The following is a 20,295-nucleotide window of genomic DNA, read 5'->3' on the forward strand; positions in this document are numbered from 1 at the left end:
ACTGGCCAGAGGAGCCAATACAACAAAAGCTGAATAAATTAGTCGAATTTCAATCACCTCACAATAAACATTACATTCAACTACCATATGTTTGGAAAGATCGATTTTAAATTTGTTTTGCTATAATCCGGTCACTTTCTGAATCTATTCTTCCAGATGTTCCATGAATACTGTAATGTTTTAAATTAATTAGGTCGCCAAATTTGTTGACTCAACTACAGCTATTGTAATCTTTTTCATTTGCACATAATCTCTCACGTTTTCAACAGTTTATAGAAGCTTTTTTCTGATAAGCTGCTACTTGAGGGACCAAAATAATGTTTTTTGTCGCAAACCATAGTGGGTTTCTGATTTAATAAGAATCGTTAGAGCTTTTCGAGATCCATCCGACATACCTACATATCTACAAACACACATATTCAAACAGAAATTGCTTTCTTAGTATAATAATTTATTGACTTCAATGATTATGATTTCATTCAATGAGAGCTTATTTCACATAATAACAGCTGGCATCAAAAGCAAAAATGTCAAACATGATTGAAATTGAAAGAGTAGCGATCATCAACATTATTATCTTCATCTGATCTAAAGTAACCAAATTATAGTAAGATTCACATCAATGTGTCAGCATTGCTTGAATGGGGAGCAATGATGCTATTAATGAGGAATACTGACAGTAAAAGAACTATTATGCATATTATCTAATATTTTTAGAACAAACAATCAATGTTTGGGAATAATTGATTCATGGTAAAAGCGCCTTACTTCTATGGAAGATATTTTTACATTAGGAAAAGCAACAACAGCTATTTGGCCGTTCCAATAAATAACCCCTTTCTTTCGCCCAAGTTATATTTTGGCCGAATTTCCTCATTCTTTGCAAATAGTTTCCACAAAGGACACTTCTGAAGTTTTAAAAATACCCTCCATATATCATACTGAATTATTAAAATTTAATCGAAACTGTTTCAGCAGTTTTCGCGATGTCGGATATATAAACAAAGTTAGTCTTGATACAATAGGATGAATTGATTGAAGCAACTCCAGTCATAAAAGTTTGTTTTATGAAAAATAAAAATTATCTAAACTCCAAGGTATAGCTCCGATTGAAGCAGCAGTGCCCAATCAATATTTGTTCTCGATAAATGCATTTTAATTAGTTCTTCAGATTAGTGCCAACCTAATGAAGTCATCTCAACTTAATGCCAACCTGACAAAATTATTAATTTAGTTGCCAGTAGTCAACAACTGTTTTGAAGAGGTACTCTCTCTAGATTATAGTTCTATAGTAACATATGATAAGGACATTTCAATTATAATTAAGAGATTGGGAAAAGAAGAATATACATGCTAAAAGACGAACTTTACACCCTTAAAAACCACCCTTAGAGTTGAAATATCACCAAAAGATTTCTTAGTGAGCACCTAGGACGTATGAGGAAGCTATATTCCAAGTTTTGTTGCAATCCATCCTGTAGTTTTCCAGAAATCGTGATCAGTGAGATAAGAATTTTATAAGTATAGATTTTAATTTATTATTCGATAATTTTAAGACACAAATAATACAATCAGCCCTGCTATATTACGTTTCTATAAAACATTGAACCCACAAACAAAAGCTAGTTATGTTCAATTGAATAAACAATTATATTGATAATGGTAACAATATAATTTCCAATAAGTATGTAATATTATTCATTAATATTGTTCATCATGATAGTTACCCAACAGATCACACCGAATCCCAGCTGTTGACTGACCTGATAGTTTCAGCACAGAACAGCTTTAAATAATTTAAACAAAATTTATAATATGCAACATTTAAAAAAAATATTAATGGCAGCTCAACTGTCATGCAACACATTTCAAAAGTAATAACTTTCAAAGAATAACAAATAATAATAATGTTTAATTTTATAGAGTGATCTTTCAAGTTTGTTCTATTCGAAAAAACTTGACTGCTCGGAATTTTAATACACGACTTTATTATCAAGTAAATAATATTATTGACTGTTAGATGTATTGAATCTAAATTTTAGATTAAAAAGTTTTATTCAGACTTTATTCTATAATTTTTATAAAAACTTGAAAACTATACGAGGCAATACAACCCAAAATTTACCTTATTACCCGACTTTCACCTTCTATCGACTTTATTACCCGATTTTCATAACAATAAGAATATGATATCAATCAGTTTGTATAAATCAAAAAATAACTTTACAAAAATAAAACAATAACATCAAACGGTTCTATTGTCTCAAAAAGAAGTGATTCTCAATTGGTTCTCGAATGTTCAAGCACTTATGGAACTTGTTAAACTTCGATACTTCCATCACAGAACGTTGTGCATACATGAGAAAAACAAGATGATAAATGTTGTATGCACAAGCACTATAAAGTGGTCTTTTAGATATGGACAGTTCGTATCTACATATATCTATGATGAGTGGAGAGTGATTTGGGATTAGCTAACAAGTCACCTTTTTTGACAATTTACATTAATTTTGTTGTTCTGTCATTAGAAAGTAACACAACATCATGAGGTCTTATTTACAGTTTTCTGCTTGTTGCGGCAATCAGATATGGTTGATCATCAACTAAATAGTCACCTTGACAGCCATTAGAAAGTGACTGAGCATCAACTAACGTGCGTTTTTTTCTTGACGTTGCGACGCCATCAGTCGCCCAGAAAAGCGCGCACCCTGGGCGAGATCTTCCTGAGTCGGCCACGACTGCTGATGCTGATCTGCGGCGACTCTCCATCCGACTCGTGTGACTCGCCCGTGGTGACGTCACCATCATCTACAACCGGCCTGTGCGGACGTTTGCTGCGCCTGAGGCGACCTTTGGACGGCGACGCCACTTCACTGACCCGACGCCCGGCGTGCGGGCGACTGCTCGTACCGCCGCCGTGCCACTGCAGATTACTATCAGAGTCTGACTCTGAGCCGACTTTGCGACGCTTACGGCTAGGAGCATTAGAGTCACTGTTTCTAGTTGATGACTTGGACCGCCTCGCTATTTCGCGCACCTTTTTCGCGTGTTGGGCGCGATTCGGAGTGTAGTAATCGTCGTCATCCTCATCATCTTCACTGCTTTCATCGTCGTCTTCCGACTCTTCCTCATCTCGACTTGCTCTCTTCGACTTGCAGCTCGGTTCCGCTCTAGACACTCTCTGATTCGGCTTTGTCACCTTACGCTTGTCATCATCACTATCATTGTCACCATCGTCATCGTCATCATCATTATCTTCATCGTCGTAGTCTTCGTTATAGACTACTTTCGTTTTGGTCCTTGTTGTTCTGGGATTCTCCACACCGTTTGGAACAGCTGGAAAAGGAAAGAGAACAAGTAAGTAAACTACTTATATGACTATTTTAGTTCTAAGCATCTGTCAAAGTTGCAGGAAATCATAGAGGATATATCATCGAAGCATAGAGGAGAAGGTATACCATTTTAACATTTAAACAAGGGTCACTTTTTGTCCAACATGTGTACGGACCATATTACACATTCGTGTCCCTCGAAGATGTTTACACGTTTAATTTTATAATAGGTGCCCATCCATGCAGCGAACTTAAATTTTACACAGTTTACAAAGTAGATTCTAAAAGAATTCTGGGAAAATTTCAGCTCCCTAACCTTTGTAGAAAAAAAATGGCGGCATAATAAAAAACGTGTTTTTGGTTTTATAAACCAATTAAACGTGTAAACCTCTTCGTGGGACACTGTGTATTTTGATAATGCAAGACAGTGCGTGTCATTAGAGGAGCAATAAGTTTCAAGTCACTGCTGAGTGTATACTATGGATATTTTTCCCATTCATGAAGTATAGTATAATTGACTGGGGGAACTCATCTGCAGCTAAAAAGGTATTCAAAGTCCAAAAGAACCTGATACGAGATTTAACTTGATGCCTTCCACTGATGAAATTTCGAAACATAAGCCTAGTGATCCATGGATTTGATTGCTTGGGTTAGAAACGACATCAAACGGAGGCTTTTTAAATTACGCTGCCAACTTGGATTCTGTGCAAAATGATTTATTCACTGGAAGAAATTACCAGTGTCTAAAGTAATAAAAATGTTTTTGATGGAATTTTCACCAATTGAATGAACAGTATTTCTACAAACTTTGTTATTAAATGTGTAAATTTTCAGTTGATTGTAAAAATTGAGGAAGCCTTCTAAAACTGTGCACACTGCCCGGTTCACAGCAAACCACGTCAACAGTCCACAGCTTTCACAACAATGACTTTATTTCCCATATGCATAGTTATTTCGGGTTATTCAGACTGAATATCGGGATCTGCGTGTATGGAATGACCCCAGAATAAACGGGGTCCGGGGGTCCCCCCAGAAATTTTTTTTTGGAATTTAAAGCCTAGAGACATATTTTTTGGAATTCAAAGCCTAGAAACGTATTTTCATATTTATTTGAGCTCCATAATATGTTCAAGATAATAGTATTATGTTAACTAATAAAATAGTTTTTCATTTCTTTATGGCGGGGGTTTATCTTGATATTTAAGAAGGAGGAGATGTATCCCTGTCATCTCATCCCCCCCTGGGACCGCCACTGTATCTACCATGGGCTGAAAAATCAATAACAATGATTGAAATTTGTGTTAATTGAACAGTATAATGTAACAATATCTTGCCACTAGTATGGTAAAATACTAAATTTACTAGATAGGTATGATCTTTTATGTGCAAACCATAGTTGATGATGATACCACCTCACTGATTTATTTTGCGATCCCTATTAAACTTGCTAGGTGGCTCATAATTTTCCAAAAAATGGTCAATTTCTATATTTTGGCCAATTTTTGTGTATTGGAATATGGGCTTAAGTACACTCAACAATAAATTTTCCATTTTCGACCAAATTTGACTTATGATGCATGATTTTGGACCGCCTTGACGAGCCAAGAAGAATGAAGTATAGTACAATGAAATCTGAGCATTGTGTCAAAAGTTATAAGTGTTTGAAATTTTGATCCTTGAGGTGTCTTTATGCGCGCCTCTCCACTAGGAAATACTGAAATGAAGTGCATCTAACAGGTGATTTTCATATAACATAATCTAATGAACTTATGTCATTGTGTGAAATATCAATGTGAGGACAATGTAGTTGGTGATGATGGTTGAAGCTGAAAATTAGGTGTTTTTCACAATACAAGGAGCATTGTTGTCAGGAGTACCTGGAAATCTATATGAGATAGAGCGCTCTACCTGATCTTAGATTGTAAAAATATGCCCAGAGGGATTTTGAATTATACATCTAAATGCTAACAATCTGAAGATATTGTTGATCAAAAACTAAAATTCATCAGAATTGATTTCTTCTTTAAATTTCACTCATTTTTGAAAAATCATAACTCAGTACTCATTGCAGATAGAGTTCAGAATGATCTCATTTTATTCAGAATTCTACAATAATTTAAAAAAAACAGCACTAGCAAATTTTTGTGTCCGATAACTGGATTTGGCAGAAATAGCTGGGAACTGGAAAATGAACCGGAAATACGAGGTTTTTGGGCCAACCTGTATCTAGCAAAAGGAAATTTTGCATAAAGAAATAATTGGTTCTGGACTTCTCTCATGGATCCAAATAATATATTTAAAATTCAGAACTACAATATAAATTGCAAGCACACCCCCTTTTTTATGTCTATATTGACTGGACTGTATTATTATTAAGGAATTTAAAGTACTTGAGAGGAAATTTAACAAGACAATAATTCAAGAAGACATTGAAAAAAATTTCATCACCAACTAAGATTATAATTTACCTACCGTCTTTAGCGTTTTTGTGATGCTTTGTGTCACCTTCTTCTGTGACTTTTGTTTTTACTACTTCAACAGCAATGATCTCTTCTTCTTCTTCGTCACCACCATTTTCTTCTTCTTTGTCACCACTACTTTCTTCTTCTACTCCATTTTCCTGCTTTACTTCTTGCTCTTGATCATCTTCATTCTCATCGTAATCGAAATCATCAGCTACGCCATCATTTTCACTGGAAGATGCTTCACGATTCTCTTCGTAGTTAATATCCTTTTTCAGTGGTCTCATTTGCATTCGTCCTGTGAACAAATGTTACACAAGTCAACATAATATTCGAAATGAAACATTGTTGTCACAGCTTAAAGAAACCATGATTTTATAACTCATAAATTGAAATACTGCAATTCAAGAGCAATCCCATAGTTTTCACTTTTAAATAGATATTCAGCAATAATTTATTAGTTATATATTGAGTTTTGTGTTGGAGTATGTTCGAGGGATTTTAAAACAACATTAAAAGGAAGACAATCGAGAATTCAACATTGAATTTCCATAAACAACTCCTTAAATTGACATATCATGTCTTTGAGAAACTACCTTGGAATTATTTTCATAGAGATTAACGTATGATTGATTCAGTTATATCATCTATAATTCCCAAATTAGTTCATAGTAAAACTGACCTTGACGGATTTTTTGCGACAGTTTGTGTTCATCATCCAGCTCATCATCTGATGAAATGGTTCCATTTTCCTCCACATAGTTGACTCGTTTTTTCGCTGGACGTGTTTTTATTCTTCGGGATTTACTTTCTAAAAAAACAAAAAACATTCTGATCAGTACCAAGTTTGTTTAATAGCTCTTATAGCCTAGAGTGAATGTTGGGAAGAGTGGATGTATGTTTGCGTCTTATTATCCTCAAATTAGCTTCTGAACCTTGAAGATAGGATCGATGTGCCAGAAATTTGTAGCTCCCCAGGCCATATCTTGCTATGGACTCGACTATTGCATAATAAAAATTTTGTATCATGTTTGTTGATAGTAGCTGCCTGAGTTGGATTAATTTGTAAATTTTCTGATTTTAGCCGTTTGATGTAAAATGTGTTTATCCCAGCGAAGTAATTAATCTATTATGACTCCTAAATATTTTATATTGTTTGTGCGCTCTATTGAAGGAAAATTACAATTCATGCTATCCAATTCGCAATGATGTAGTTTGATTGTCTGCTTAGAAGGTTTCTTGGAATCTGTCAGTGAGAAAGTAATAAATTTTGTTTTTGAGGCATTAATCGTCAGAATGTTATTGAAGAGCCAGGAGGTAACGTTTCCCATTACAAGTTCAGCTGACCTGAAGACGTCATCCCAGCTGGTTCCCCGGAATAATACTGCTGTGTCATCGGCGAAGGCGATAATCTTGCCACCGGCATCCATAGAGCACAGCTCGTTGACAAAGATGAGGTAGAGTATAGGTCCAAGAACGGTTCCTTGCGGTACTCCAAAGCTAACTGGGAGGTCATCTCCTGCACTTAGGTTTCTCCCAATCCTGACTCTCTGCCTACGATTTCCCAGATATGACTTGAACCATTCTGAGACAACAGAACATAACCTCTTACACCCACAGTCTGAAGCTTTCTCAGTAAGATGCCATGACATACTGTATCAAACGCCTTTGCTAGATCCAGAAATACTGCAAGGCATTTCCTACCATTATCCAAATCGTTAATTACGTACCTTGTCAACTCAAATAACATCATCTGTACATCTGTTTTGTCGGAACCCATACTGATTGGGTGACAACAGGTGCTTTGATTCAAGATAATTGACCAATCGCTTTTTTACAAGTTTCTCAATGATCTTTGAAATATTACTGACTAATGCTATTGGACTATAGTTGTTGAGTTCAGATCTATCGCCACCTTTATGTAAGGGTCTTATACAAATCTCATTCATTGAATTTGGAAAGACCCCCCTTGAAAGAATCTTATTGAAAACATCCGCTAGTGGTATTGCAATGTGCTCTTTTACTGATTTGAGAGTTCTGTTGTCAATTTCGTCAAGCCCTGGGGAACTATAATTTCGAAGAGTATTGATAGTGTCCAGTACTTCCTGTTCTGTCACTGGTTGAAAATACATTTAAGATGGCGAATTTATAGTAGGTCTATATTCGTTTTTTATAATGTGGAGTGGATTTTCAAGTGTGATTGCAACATTATTGGCTAGATTCGCTGCAATGTTAGCAAAATGCTCATTAGTCTTCTCAAGAATGATTCCGGGATCATTTTCGATTGACAGGATGTTGTTGTTAATAATGATCTTACTTAATGTATCGTCTTTCCTTTTCACTGCATATGTTGCCTCCCTTATCAGTTGCAAGGTTTTTCTTAAATTGTCCTGTACTCCATTTAGTTTTGTTCTATACTCTTCCTTTGTATTTTTAATTAATGTTGCTAGAGTGTTGCGATATTGTCTATAGTATTGTGCCAATTCGAAGTCGTCAGGACGCATCTTCCTCCTTCTGTTGAGCAGATCCCTTCTCCTTATAGCTGAGACTAGTCCTCTAGTGATACATGGTTTGATAGGTTTGAGACGTTTACGTTGATGGTAATAGTTGGTATTATCTTCTTTGTGTTACTTGAGGATGATGATGAAATTTTAGTAGGAAATGTTGGTGTCTTGAGCGTTGATGACGCCTTCCCAGTTCTATGTAGAAAGTTGCAGTTTCAGTCTAATCAAATCTATGGATTTTCGGAGTGTATTGCTGTCGTTGCTGCTAACATCAGTAGAAGTACTTTTTTTCAATCCCAGGATTATGCTGAAGTGGTCTGTAATGCTGGATTCATAAATTATAGGTAATACTTGCTTCTCGACATTGATCATAATATGGTCTATACAGGAAGCTGTCTTTCCAGTAGTCCTTGTAGCTTTTTTATATACAATGTTCAAGACCATATTCACAACAAAAGTTCAGATAATCCTGTAGTTGTTGATGTGGGTAACGAAGTTGTGTGTTTATATTAATAGCTCCAAAACATATGACTTGATTACGTTGCAGGTTATCCAGAACTTGTCTCATATCACATAAAAAATCTGTTATGTCATGATGAGATCTGTAAATTGCAATGATGTTATACAGTTGTTTCTTGTTTCCAAATTCAAATTCAGTACATTTGCCTGTCTAACTATTAATTCGGAACAAGATATATTGAAGCATTTCTTGATGTAGATGATTCCATAATTTTGGAGTGGATTGTTTGCCGAAGAAATTGTATTGTAATTCTCCATGTGTTGTGGGATATTATCATTTTTTATCCAGCATTCAGTAAGAACAATAACATCGAATTCTACAGACATATCTTGCAGTTGTACCACTAATTGATTAAAGTTTTTTCTTACACTTCTTATATTGAGACAGAAAATCTTCAAGTTGTACTCTTCAAGCAATCTTACCAATTTGTTTGCTTGATTAACAGATACATCATATATCTCCTCGAAAACCTCTAGTTTCTTCTCCCAATGATAGAACATCATTGTTCATTGAAAATTTGTAGTTATTTATATATCAATTAATAATATCCTCGTCCTCGATATCTTGTATTTTCCTCGTAAATGACATCATAAAATCTTCTTCCCCTATTGTTAAGTATCGAAAGACCGGGTATGCCTACTCAGTGCAACAATCACATGTTGGATACTGATATTTAACGGCTTTATACTTTTCCTCACCAATACAACATCTTTGAATGTTAGACCATGAGCTTCATGTATTGTGTGTACCTTAAGTGAACCGACAGGAGCCTTATTATTCACTGCTTCCATCACCATTTGCTTCTCAGCCTGTGTAAATGTAAGGATTAATGTCTCTGGTCCTAGTAGTTGATGATAGCCTCCGTTACTGATTGTTGGCATGATTGAGCGTACAATCTTGTTCCTCGTGCAGATATCCTTGCAGTAATTCGACAGTAGGCAGCTTACGTCCATTGGGCATCTGTTAGAGACTGATTGGTAATGATTTAGGTCCGAAACCACAGAAAAATGTTTCCATATTGCCGATAAATCACTTCTCTCAATGTACGAAATTTGTCTCGAATCATCAAACAGAATTATTTCATCAGCGCCCGTCGACGCGGAGACGAATCCTACGAAGCCTGCGAGCATTAGTTCTGTCTCATCGATAAACACACGATTATATTTCTTTTTGTATTGTCCATTTATCAGAAATGACGACACTGTTCAATATTAAAATTGATTATAGAACTATATTTATTCTCGAATTTTTTTATGGATACTCTTATTTCTCTAACTGCTGCCATTGTTTGAGTTGATATGAGTTCTTTCAATGGCTCATGCTTTTCTATTATTAGTTGTGTTTTTCCACTACCGGGAACACCATCTATCCATTTGACCTTTGGTAATTCACATTTTGCTATATTAAATTTCTTGATAGCACCATCAATCCTCATTCAACATCACTTGAGTATCTCTACTAACAATAATATATTTTTCGTTAGTTTTAACCCGGTGAGAGTGTTTATCAAAAGGTACATAAATTCCGCCTCCTTCAAGACTGAACCCCATTCTGTATTTTGAACTAGTTGGTTTAAAAAGCATTTTCAGTTCGTTTTTATACACATTAATACCCCTCAAATGAATATCTCTGAAAACTGCCGAAGAATCATGTATATTTGTGCTTTGGAGTGTCAGTAAAACTTCTTTGAAAATTGTTCCATTGACTATATCGTATTGCTGTAAAAGATTTCTCAGTTCTATCATACAATTGACAAAGCTATTGGTCCTATCATCTTCTGGTAGATAGCCTTTTGGACATTCGTTCTCGTCCGGTCTTTCTGTTTCGGGAATATCAAGAAAATTCATACTACCAGTGCCTCGATGAAAGAATAATATATTTCAAATGACCAGTTGATAAGATGAAGCTGAGCAACTTAACAGATGATATATCATCAAGCTGACTAAATTCATCTATGCCTACGACAAGTGGGTAATTATTTGATGCCCACTCATTTATCTTTGACTAGCCGTCAGGCTCGCTTCGCTCGCCATATCCGTCTAGCCAGGGGGCTCCGCCCCCTGGACCCCCGACTGGATCGTCCAAGAATAAGATCAGCAGGCTCGCTTCGCTCACCTGCATTTTTTCATTTTTATCATATTATAATAGGACAATCCAGTCGGGGATCTGGCTAAACAGATATGGCGAGCGAAGCGAGCCTGACGGCTAGTAATATAATATTCCCAGGATTGAAGTAGCAGTGCCCAATCAATTTTTCCGCGATAAATTCATTTAAATCTTCAACTTGGTGCCAACCTAACAAAATCAACTCAACTTAATGCCAACCTGACAAAATTATTGATTTAGTTGCCAGTTAACAACTGTTTCGAAGAGGTACTCTATCTAGATTATAGTTCTATAGTAACATATGATATGGAAATTTCAATTCTAATTAAGAGATTGGGAGAAGAAGAATATACATGCTAAAAGACGAACTTTAAACCCTTAAAAACAACCCTTAGAGTTGAAATATTGCCAAAAGATTTCTTAGTGCGCCTCTAAAGGGCCAACTGAACATACCTACCAAATTTGAACATTTTTGGCCCGGTAGATTTTTAGTTATGCCAGTGAGTGAGTGAGTGAGTGAGTGAGTGCCATTTCGCTTTTATATATAGATAATATTTTCTTAGTTTTCTCTAGAACATTTTCATTACTCACTGGTAGCAAGAAGTTACGTACAGTTTGTTTGTCAGGTTTGTTTATAGATTGAAATAAAACAGATGTGACTCTATTTTGGCAATAAATAGAATCAAGGTTATTCCATTCTTCGAGCGTCAGCGATTTCGATTGTAGTAAATGTGACAATCCATCTGACACTCGAACTTTCTTTTTACCTTTTTAACTTTCTTTTTATAAAGATAAATTGATGTCTGAGTATTTTCCATAATTATTTATCAATGATACTATAATTTTTCTGTTTGATTATTTACGTTCAATCTATTTAGATCATTCAATGATTTTCAAAGATGATTGATTCACTTTTCCAATATTCACTTTACTTTGTATTTCATGGTTAAAAATTCTATTTTTCAATTTTTCAAACAATCCCATAATTAGTTCTGTCAATTACTTGTTGCGAAGCCTTTTTGTAACATTGGCATTTGGCATCATTTGCTTCATGATTTGCCGGTCTATTGATTTTCTTACAATTGGAACAAGTGAAGGGAACTAGAAAACATCTGAACATCTTAAATTTCATGATATATCGATCTAGATACATCCACATCCTTTAAAGATGCTTTTTTATTTATTTACTCTACTTTACTTATTCTATTGTTTTTTTATTGTAAATCTTCAACTGTCAGTTGTTATAATGCAGTTCACGGTGCTCATTCCCCACACCCAGACTTGTTGTCTTTGTGGGGGATATTCACTATTTATATAATGTTTCTGCTGCTGTATTACCTTTTTTGTGAATAAAGATAAAGATCATTTGATTTGATATCTATATGAACGATAAATCTGTGATTGACAAATTGACAATAATTTTGGTTCATTGGAAATATATATTCCACATGAAAAGAGGCTAGTACAAAATCACTTAAATATCTAAACTTGACAATTTATAGGTATTTAAAACATATAGGGCCGGTTTCCGATATCGGGATTTAGGCCCGCCGCAAAGTACACCCAAGTAGTCCACGACCCACGCTTATCCATGTTCAAGGTCAAGCGAACCCACACGGGCTGGGTCTGTCAATGCAGAGTGAACCCACGGTAGCGTGGAGCATGGCTACCTCGACAAAAGCCGAGTATAGCCGAAAAACTCGACAAAAGCCGAGTATAGCAGAAAAAAGCCGGCAGAGTATAGTTTGTAGGTATAAAATAATTTAGACATATTGTGAGACAATATAAGAATGTCCTCTTACTATTGATGTCTGGATAATTTTTATCCGACCCATAGTTATTATTTAATTAATGATTATGTTCATTGAACATTTCGAGCAGAAAACATGAAATTTTCGACATGCTAGAAACATGTAGTGTCGCCTATCGGTGTACATATGATTTTTATTAGAGATGTAGTTGACGGCGCATGCGCTTGTTGAAGGCATGGGCAGTACAACGAACGAGTGACCCAAGTTCCACGAAACCTGTGAACGAATCACAAACCGATCCACGCGTGTATATTAATTTAGTGGAATGTTCTCGTCTGGGTGCAGTTGCAGCGCACCATTGCTAGCAATGCTTTTATAAAACTTTCCACGGCGTGGGTTGCAGTGGCGGGTCTATCAGCGCGGGTCTACTTTGCGACGGGCCTTAGTCAAGTTCTAGACTTTAATTAGCTGGAGTCAGAAAATTGGCTTTCCGAAACGGGGCGTAGTCGCAGTTTTTATGATAATATTTATTTTCTTATTTCTATAATTGGAAACGTTTTTCCTTGACGAAATAAAACAATCCTTAATAATTCAAAATAGCTGAAACTATTAAGTTATCTCTTCATTTTATTTTGGGTTCAATTTTATAGTTTTTCGAAATTTAATTTAAACGTGTACTACGACTGCGCCCCGTTTCGGAGAGCCAATATTCTGACTCCAGCTGTTCAAGCTCAAAGTCTAGAACTTGGCTAAATCCCGAGCTCGGAAACCGGCCCATAGTTCATTTTATTGAATTGGTCATTGTAATTTACAGAATGAATTATTTAAATCTATTATGCCACCACGCATGACGAATATCACTCCAATATAAACTGTATTGAGCGAAAAAAGAAGCTAAGTTGATATGAAAAAAATAACTAAAGATGAATAAATAGCTAAGTAGACCTGAGTTATATTGCCCAGGAATTTAGTTAAAATTCTGTACAACGGATTGAATGTGAAAATTGAAAACAAAGAATTATACAATAGCATATCACTTAATTGGTAGGTGACAGAAGATGATGAGATAATTATAAGATTTGAATAGTTGAAAAGATTAAAGCTTATGACGATCTGCAATAAGAGGATAAGCCGCAGAAGAGATTTTGGAAGAGAGATATCCAGTTATTATGCTGGAACATACTGAGAAAGGATGATTCGGGAAACAAAGGATTACCATCAACCCAAATAGTAAATTGAACTGTTTGTTTTCTCAGATAGGTTTTCATGAACCTAATACCCAATACCTAGTGAGACCGTTAACAGACTGCTACTTATCAAAATGGATAACACTTATGCCCGGTTTCTCAGTCGTTCAATAAACAACGCTATAGCTATTGATTCAATGGCCCATATGAATAAAACCAGAGCAAATGCTCATGAGCAAGAGCATGGAGCATAAGGTTTTGCTCATGAGCAAAAGGTAGAAGCAAAAGCATTTGCTCATTTTTATATGAATAAGCTTTACCTTTTACTCTTACCTTATGCTCCTGAACTCTGGAGCAAATGCTCACGTATTTTAGAGATTTTTCATCAGCTGATTCGCTTTTGTAGCCTTAGTTTGTTTTTATAGCTCACGGAAGCGCTAAATATGCAAATAGGGTGCACCGCTTGTGTTTGCGTCGTCTGCTCTTGGTTTTCTATTTATGAATAGAGTTTTAGGTTAGTTTAGAATTTTGAAATAATAGCGTGAAAAATGTCATCTCTATAATAATCTTCAGCATATTCTTATAATATCAATAGCCTTCTTATAATCGTCTACACTTTCATCTTCTTAAATACCTATTTCCTATTTTGTGATGCTATCTTTATAACAGGTAGCTATCATTTGTATTTATTTTTTTGTAGGGATAATGGTGATATGTATAATGGTTGAATCTAAAAAGAGTATTATAGTTCTCAACTATTGGTTGTGATCGTATCTGGTATAGTTTCCTCTTCCTCATATGAATTAGTTGAGCCATTTCACTATGAGCAAAAGGTGATAAGCTGCTCTGGACTAGACTCACCTTTTTTTAAGCATTTGCTTCAAAAGTTGAGCAAATGCTCTAGTTTATTCATACAATTTTGAGCAAAAGCTTTTACTTTTGAGCAAATGCTCAAACTATTTTTTTGATGAGCATGAGCAAAAGGTTTTGCTCACGTTTATTCATAGAAAATGAAGCAAATGCTCCATATTTTAGAAGTATAAGCGCTCAACTTTATTCATATGGCACAATAACTTTATACGTATTTAATACATTTTTATTGGTTTCTTAAACATATTTATATAATCCATAGCTAAGGAACGATTTATCTGTTCAATGAATCTGGCAACATGGCATGATCCCAATCCGGCCACTTTCGTAAAGAAACTTGATGCCGGTTGCACAAAAGCCGGTTAAATTTTTATTGTGATTAATCCCACGAGAGCCAATCAGAGAAGCCGACTTATCAAAAAGGCCTTCTCTGATTGGTTCTTGTAACATTAATCACGGTTATAATCTAACCGGCTTTTGTGCAACCGGGCCTTGATGTTATGGTAACCAACCAAATCTTGGTTGTTTATTCCATGCTGCTTGTTGCGAGGTTAATCCCTACGGTACTGACATCTTTTGGCTGATGTCTCCAAAGCAAGATGGCTGACACCAGATAAGGGCTAGCAATGCTAAATATAGTGCAGCTTTGATTATTTTTTATTTTTAAAATACTGGTGACCTACACTAATTTTAGTTTAATTTTGTAACTTAATTTTTCGATTGCAACCAAAAATTTGATCCATTCCGAACGAAATTTGACACATTTATCCATTCCATAAATATTTATAGGCTGGATTTTGGCACTAAAGTTTATCGAGAGATTTATGGATTTAATAAGTTTATGGAGCGTTACAAAAACGCATTTCTCATGTTTATCGATTCAATAAAGTTATTGAATGGATAAACAGTTTATGGACCGACTGAAAAACCGAGCATTACTTCAATTATTTCAAGTGAATATTAGAAATATAATGGATTGTAGCAGTGACACATACGACTAGTTGATTGAGGGTAGACTACCGCTGACGATCTGGGCAGTGAGGCCGTTCTATTGACATCTTTTTTAGGCGATGGTAAACTCCTCTTCTTGATGCTCTTTCCCCTGCTTTTGAGATCAGTAGAGTGCGTTGAAGAGCCTAGAAAGAATTTCAGATAGGCTAGTACGAAGAAATATTTTTCCTTTTAAAAATTATCATTTCATTGACGATAAATTTGTTCAAAGCAGAAGGTTACTGCTCTTTAGAGAAAGTGGTTATACAAAAGAATCCACATTATACAATGGTTTTAATTCACATCGGGGTTATGATTTCTATCGATAAAGTTCAGATTAAACTTGATAGTAATATCGAAATTGGCTGTAAAAAAGCATGCAGCAAAATTCTTAGCAGTGGAAGTTAGATTATATGAGCTTCGTGATATGGCCTAAAAGGTACAATTCAATATGCAATAGACAATGCAACATAGACAACTAGAAGAAACATCAATTTTAGGATAACTGAAACACAGCATTTAAAATCACCACTTTCAATTCAAAGGAGTGCTACTCATTAAAGAAGCAATCAAATGAGAAAAATCTCTATATTTATAAAAGTGCCATTATTACATTTTGTAGTTCATTTATAAAGAAGAATTATAGTACCATTTGAAAATAATAAATAATAGATTAAGAATACAAATTATAACTTATTATTTTATTAATTTCCAAGTGTACTATAATTCTATTTTATAAATAAAAGAAAGCAGCCCTGAATCCATACATTTTGTAGATTTATAGGGGTTATGATTTCTATCGATAAAGTTCAGATACCTGATAAAACTTGATAGTAATATCGAAATTGGCTGTAAAAAAGCATGCAGCAAAATTATTAGCAATGGACTTTAGATTATATGAGCTTCGTGATGTGACCTAAAAGGTGCAATTCATAATATAACTTCGTGACAAGTTATACGTTTCTTACTTTTACCAATTTTTTGAAGATAATTACGATTTATAAGTTGAACAGTTAATTATGATTATGACTAGAATACTAACGTGGCTTGGGTTTGCCATCATCGGCCGAGTCACTAGCACTCGCCACCATGGCTGCATAATTCTTTCGTTTGACAGAGCGCTGCGGCCGGTGCGACGAGCTTTCGGCAAGGCCATTGTCACTATCCGAATTCGGCTTCGGACGTTTCTTACGTAGCTGAGACTTGTGTTCTCTCTCTCCGGCACTTTTGCGCATGTAATTATGGTCGTTGAACATTCCACTTGTGCCTTCTCCGGCATCATCTGATTCCTCCTCCGCGACACCTTCGTCGGCAAATTTCAGCTGCTTTTTCGTTGACCCACTTCGCTTGGGTCTTTGTTTCGCATAGCCATTCACTTCTGAAATAAATCAATTAAACTGAATTTAGAGAGCAGACAGCACTTATTCGCATTTTTACTACACAAAAATCAAACGATATAACAGTTTGCCTCATGAATAATGATTAGCTCCGTGAACTTGTAGTGCGAAAAAATTTTGACAATAAACTACAAATTTTGTGTTGGCAGAATATCCAAAAATTAAATTTTGTACAAGCACCGTTTTTTTACAGGCATTTGAAGTCGCGGTCAAGGTCATATTCCAAAGCTAATTTCCCTATGCTGGAAGTGTGAACTTGTAGTGCACATGTCAGAGAAAATCCGAAAAAAATTGACAATAAACTACGAATTTTGTGTCGTCTGAATATGCAAAAATTGAATTTTGTACAAGCACCGTTTTTTTAGACGCTTTTGAAGATGGAGTCAAGGTCATACATATAATTGATTATTTCCCTATGCTGGCTACCTGCCAGCTACGCTACCGCTCATGCAGGCAGTATATGCAGGCGTGATAATACGGTTTGTATTACTTCGAATGACTAAAATATTGTATCCAAGTCGAAAACATGATCTATTGAATCATCTTCAACCACAAATAAATTATGTACAAGCACAGTTTTCACGGAAAAATTCCAAAGTTCAATATTAGTGATAGTAGTTCTCTTGAACATCAAGTCACATCGCATTTCTCATGTTATTTCAGACTGAATGCAATGTTTGATACATATCGAATCATTTCTGACCTAGAATGAATTTTTAATAAGCACAGAATTCATGAAATAAAGTTTGAAAGCTCAATACTAGATTTGAAGTCCACTAGGAATTCTTGAATAATCACCCACAAAGGTCAAGTGGATAACATTTCTTCTGTTATTCTGGACTGAATGCAATTTGTGATACATATCGAATCATTTTAGATCAAGAATGAGTTTTGTACAAGCACAGTTTTCACGAAAAAAATCTTCAAAGTTCAATATTAGTACTCTATAGAATTCTTGAATAATCAACCACAAAGGTCAAGTGCATTGCATTCTCATGTTATTTTAGACTGAATGCAATGTTGAACATAAATAGCATCATTCGTGATAACGGTTGAATTTTGCACAAGCACAGTATTCATGAGAAGAAATTTCAAAGTTCAATATTCGTAGTAGTGATACTATGGGGAATTCTTGAATAATCAACCATAAAAGTCTAGTGCATGGCATTTCTTCTGTTATTCTGGACTGAATGCAATGGTGAAAATATATTGAATCATTTCTGATCTTGGATGAAATTTGTACAAGCACAGTTTTCACGAATAAAAATTCCAAAGTTTAATACCAGTTATAGGTATCCTCTTGGGAATTCTTGAATAATCAACTACAAAAGTCAAGTGCATGGCATTTCTTATGTTATTCTGGACTGAATGCAATGTTTAACATATATAGAATCATTCCTGATCACGAATGAATTTTGTACAAGCACAGTTTTCACGAAAAAAATATCAAAGTTCAATATTTGTAGTAGTCATCCTATGGGTAATTCTTCAATAATCAACCACAAAAGTCAAGTGCATGGCATTTCTTCTGTTATTCTGGACTGAAAGCAATGTTGAACATAATATATAGAATCATTTCCGATCTTGAATGAATCTTGTACAAGCACAGTTCTCACAAAAAAAGATTTCAAAGTTCAATACCAGTTATAGATGTGCTCTTGGGAATTCTTGAATAATCAATTCAATTCAATTCTTTATTGCCAGTATTTAACAATGCAACAAATCAAGGTTAATAAATCAACACTTATTACAAGAAAATAAAATAAAATTAACTACCAAGAAAAAAACATTTTCAGGCACCACCAGCAAAAAGAAAAGTCTTTGACCGCTGGTGGGAGTCGCAAAAAGTCCGATTTAAAATAAAAGTTAAAAACAGAATATAATTTACAATAAGAAATCGAGTTGATGGCAAGAAAAAAAATACTTCACTGCAAAAAAACAAAAGAGTGATAACTAATTTTGAGAGAGAGAGAAAAAAAAAGATTTTCCAATAGGGAAAACAAAAATAAAACAGAGATAAAAAAAAAATTACCATTCAGGTCTCAGGAATTACAAAAAATAAAATAGAGATTGCTTTATATAAATATAGGCTATTATCACCATTCAGGTCCCAGGGAAAAGGAATACTTTTCCTTAATCCAATCCTCTATTCCCTTCAAATCTACTCTTTGATGAATATCAAATGGAATTATATTAATAAATCTAGAGCTCATATACATCAACTGTCTTCTCAACATGCTCAACTTAGAATCTTGAACAACATACCTCAGCGAACTGTCTGGTCTTAAGTTGTAAAATGTTTTATCAATTCTACAGAATTTATCATTATTTTTGACTATATATTTGAAGAGTCTCTTGAAATAAAGTTGCCTTACTGTCAAAACTTTGGAATCAAAAAATAGAGATCCACTTGGATGGAGCCTAGGTTTATTTAATATTGTTTTCATTATGCACTTTTGAATTATGAATAAATCACTAATGTGGTTATCATAGGCCCCACCCCAAACGACTATACCATACTGTACAAACGTATGTGTACTATAACGATTGTACAAATGCAAAATATATCATTTTAAGGTACTATAGATTTAAGATTTTATTTATTTTATAGAATTTATAGGAAATGTATTTGAGTTTTTTACAAATAAAGCTTATGTGGGAGTTCCACTTCAAGTATTGGTCAATCATTAAACCCATATATTTTATTTCATCAACTTCTTCAATATAGGGACAGTTGCATGTAAGTGTGTCTCCACAGTTTGTGTGTGACCTTATTCTTGTTCCATCATTGGGCTTTCCAGCTGCACTCGCGGCAAATCTAATAAATTTGGTTTCAGTTATATTTAAACTAAGTGTATTTGATTCCAAACATAGTTTTATCGTATTCATATCCTCTTCAGCAACCCTATACACATTATTCCAGCTATCTTCGGAAAAAATAATAGCCGTGTCATCAGCAAAAGACACTATTTTTCCATGTTTGATAGTTTTAGGAGATCATTAACATATAAAAGGAAAAGAAGAGGGGATGAAACTGTTCCTTGAGGCAATCCAAAGGCAGATAAACTAACTGTACTAGTATTTGAATTATTTAAATTGAAAGAAGAATTGTTTTTCAAAGAATTATTGTTTAAAGAAAGAATTTGGGATCTGTCATTCAAGTAGCTTTTCAGCAA

General features: G+C 34.8%; 1 protein-coding gene across 3 annotated transcripts in view; it reads right to left on the reverse strand.

Moving 5' to 3' along the window:
• Positions 1-1,507: 1,507 nt before the first annotated feature.
• LOC111051052 (bromodomain and WD repeat-containing protein 3) overlaps positions 1,508-20,295 on the reverse strand; it is a 124,336-nt gene continuing 105,548 nt past the window's right edge. For all 3 annotated transcript variants that reach the window (XM_039432624.1, XM_039432623.1, XM_039432622.1), the window contains 5 exons: positions 16,765-17,100; positions 15,728-15,868; positions 6,477-6,605; positions 5,805-6,092; positions 1,508-3,336 (listed from right to left, as the gene is read on the reverse strand). In XM_039432624.1, the coding sequence (XP_039288558.1) occupies positions 2,684-3,336; positions 5,805-6,092; positions 6,477-6,605; positions 15,728-15,868; positions 16,765-17,100 (1,547 nt within the window). In that variant the 3' untranslated portion in view covers positions 1,508-2,683. The remainder of the gene's footprint in view (positions 3,337-5,804; positions 6,093-6,476; positions 6,606-15,727; positions 15,869-16,764; positions 17,101-20,295) is intronic.

Source organism: Nilaparvata lugens, chromosome 7 (assembly GCF_014356525.2).
Source record: "Nilaparvata lugens isolate BPH chromosome 7, ASM1435652v1, whole genome shotgun sequence".
NCBI lineage: Eukaryota > Metazoa > Arthropoda > Insecta > Hemiptera > Delphacidae > Nilaparvata > Nilaparvata lugens.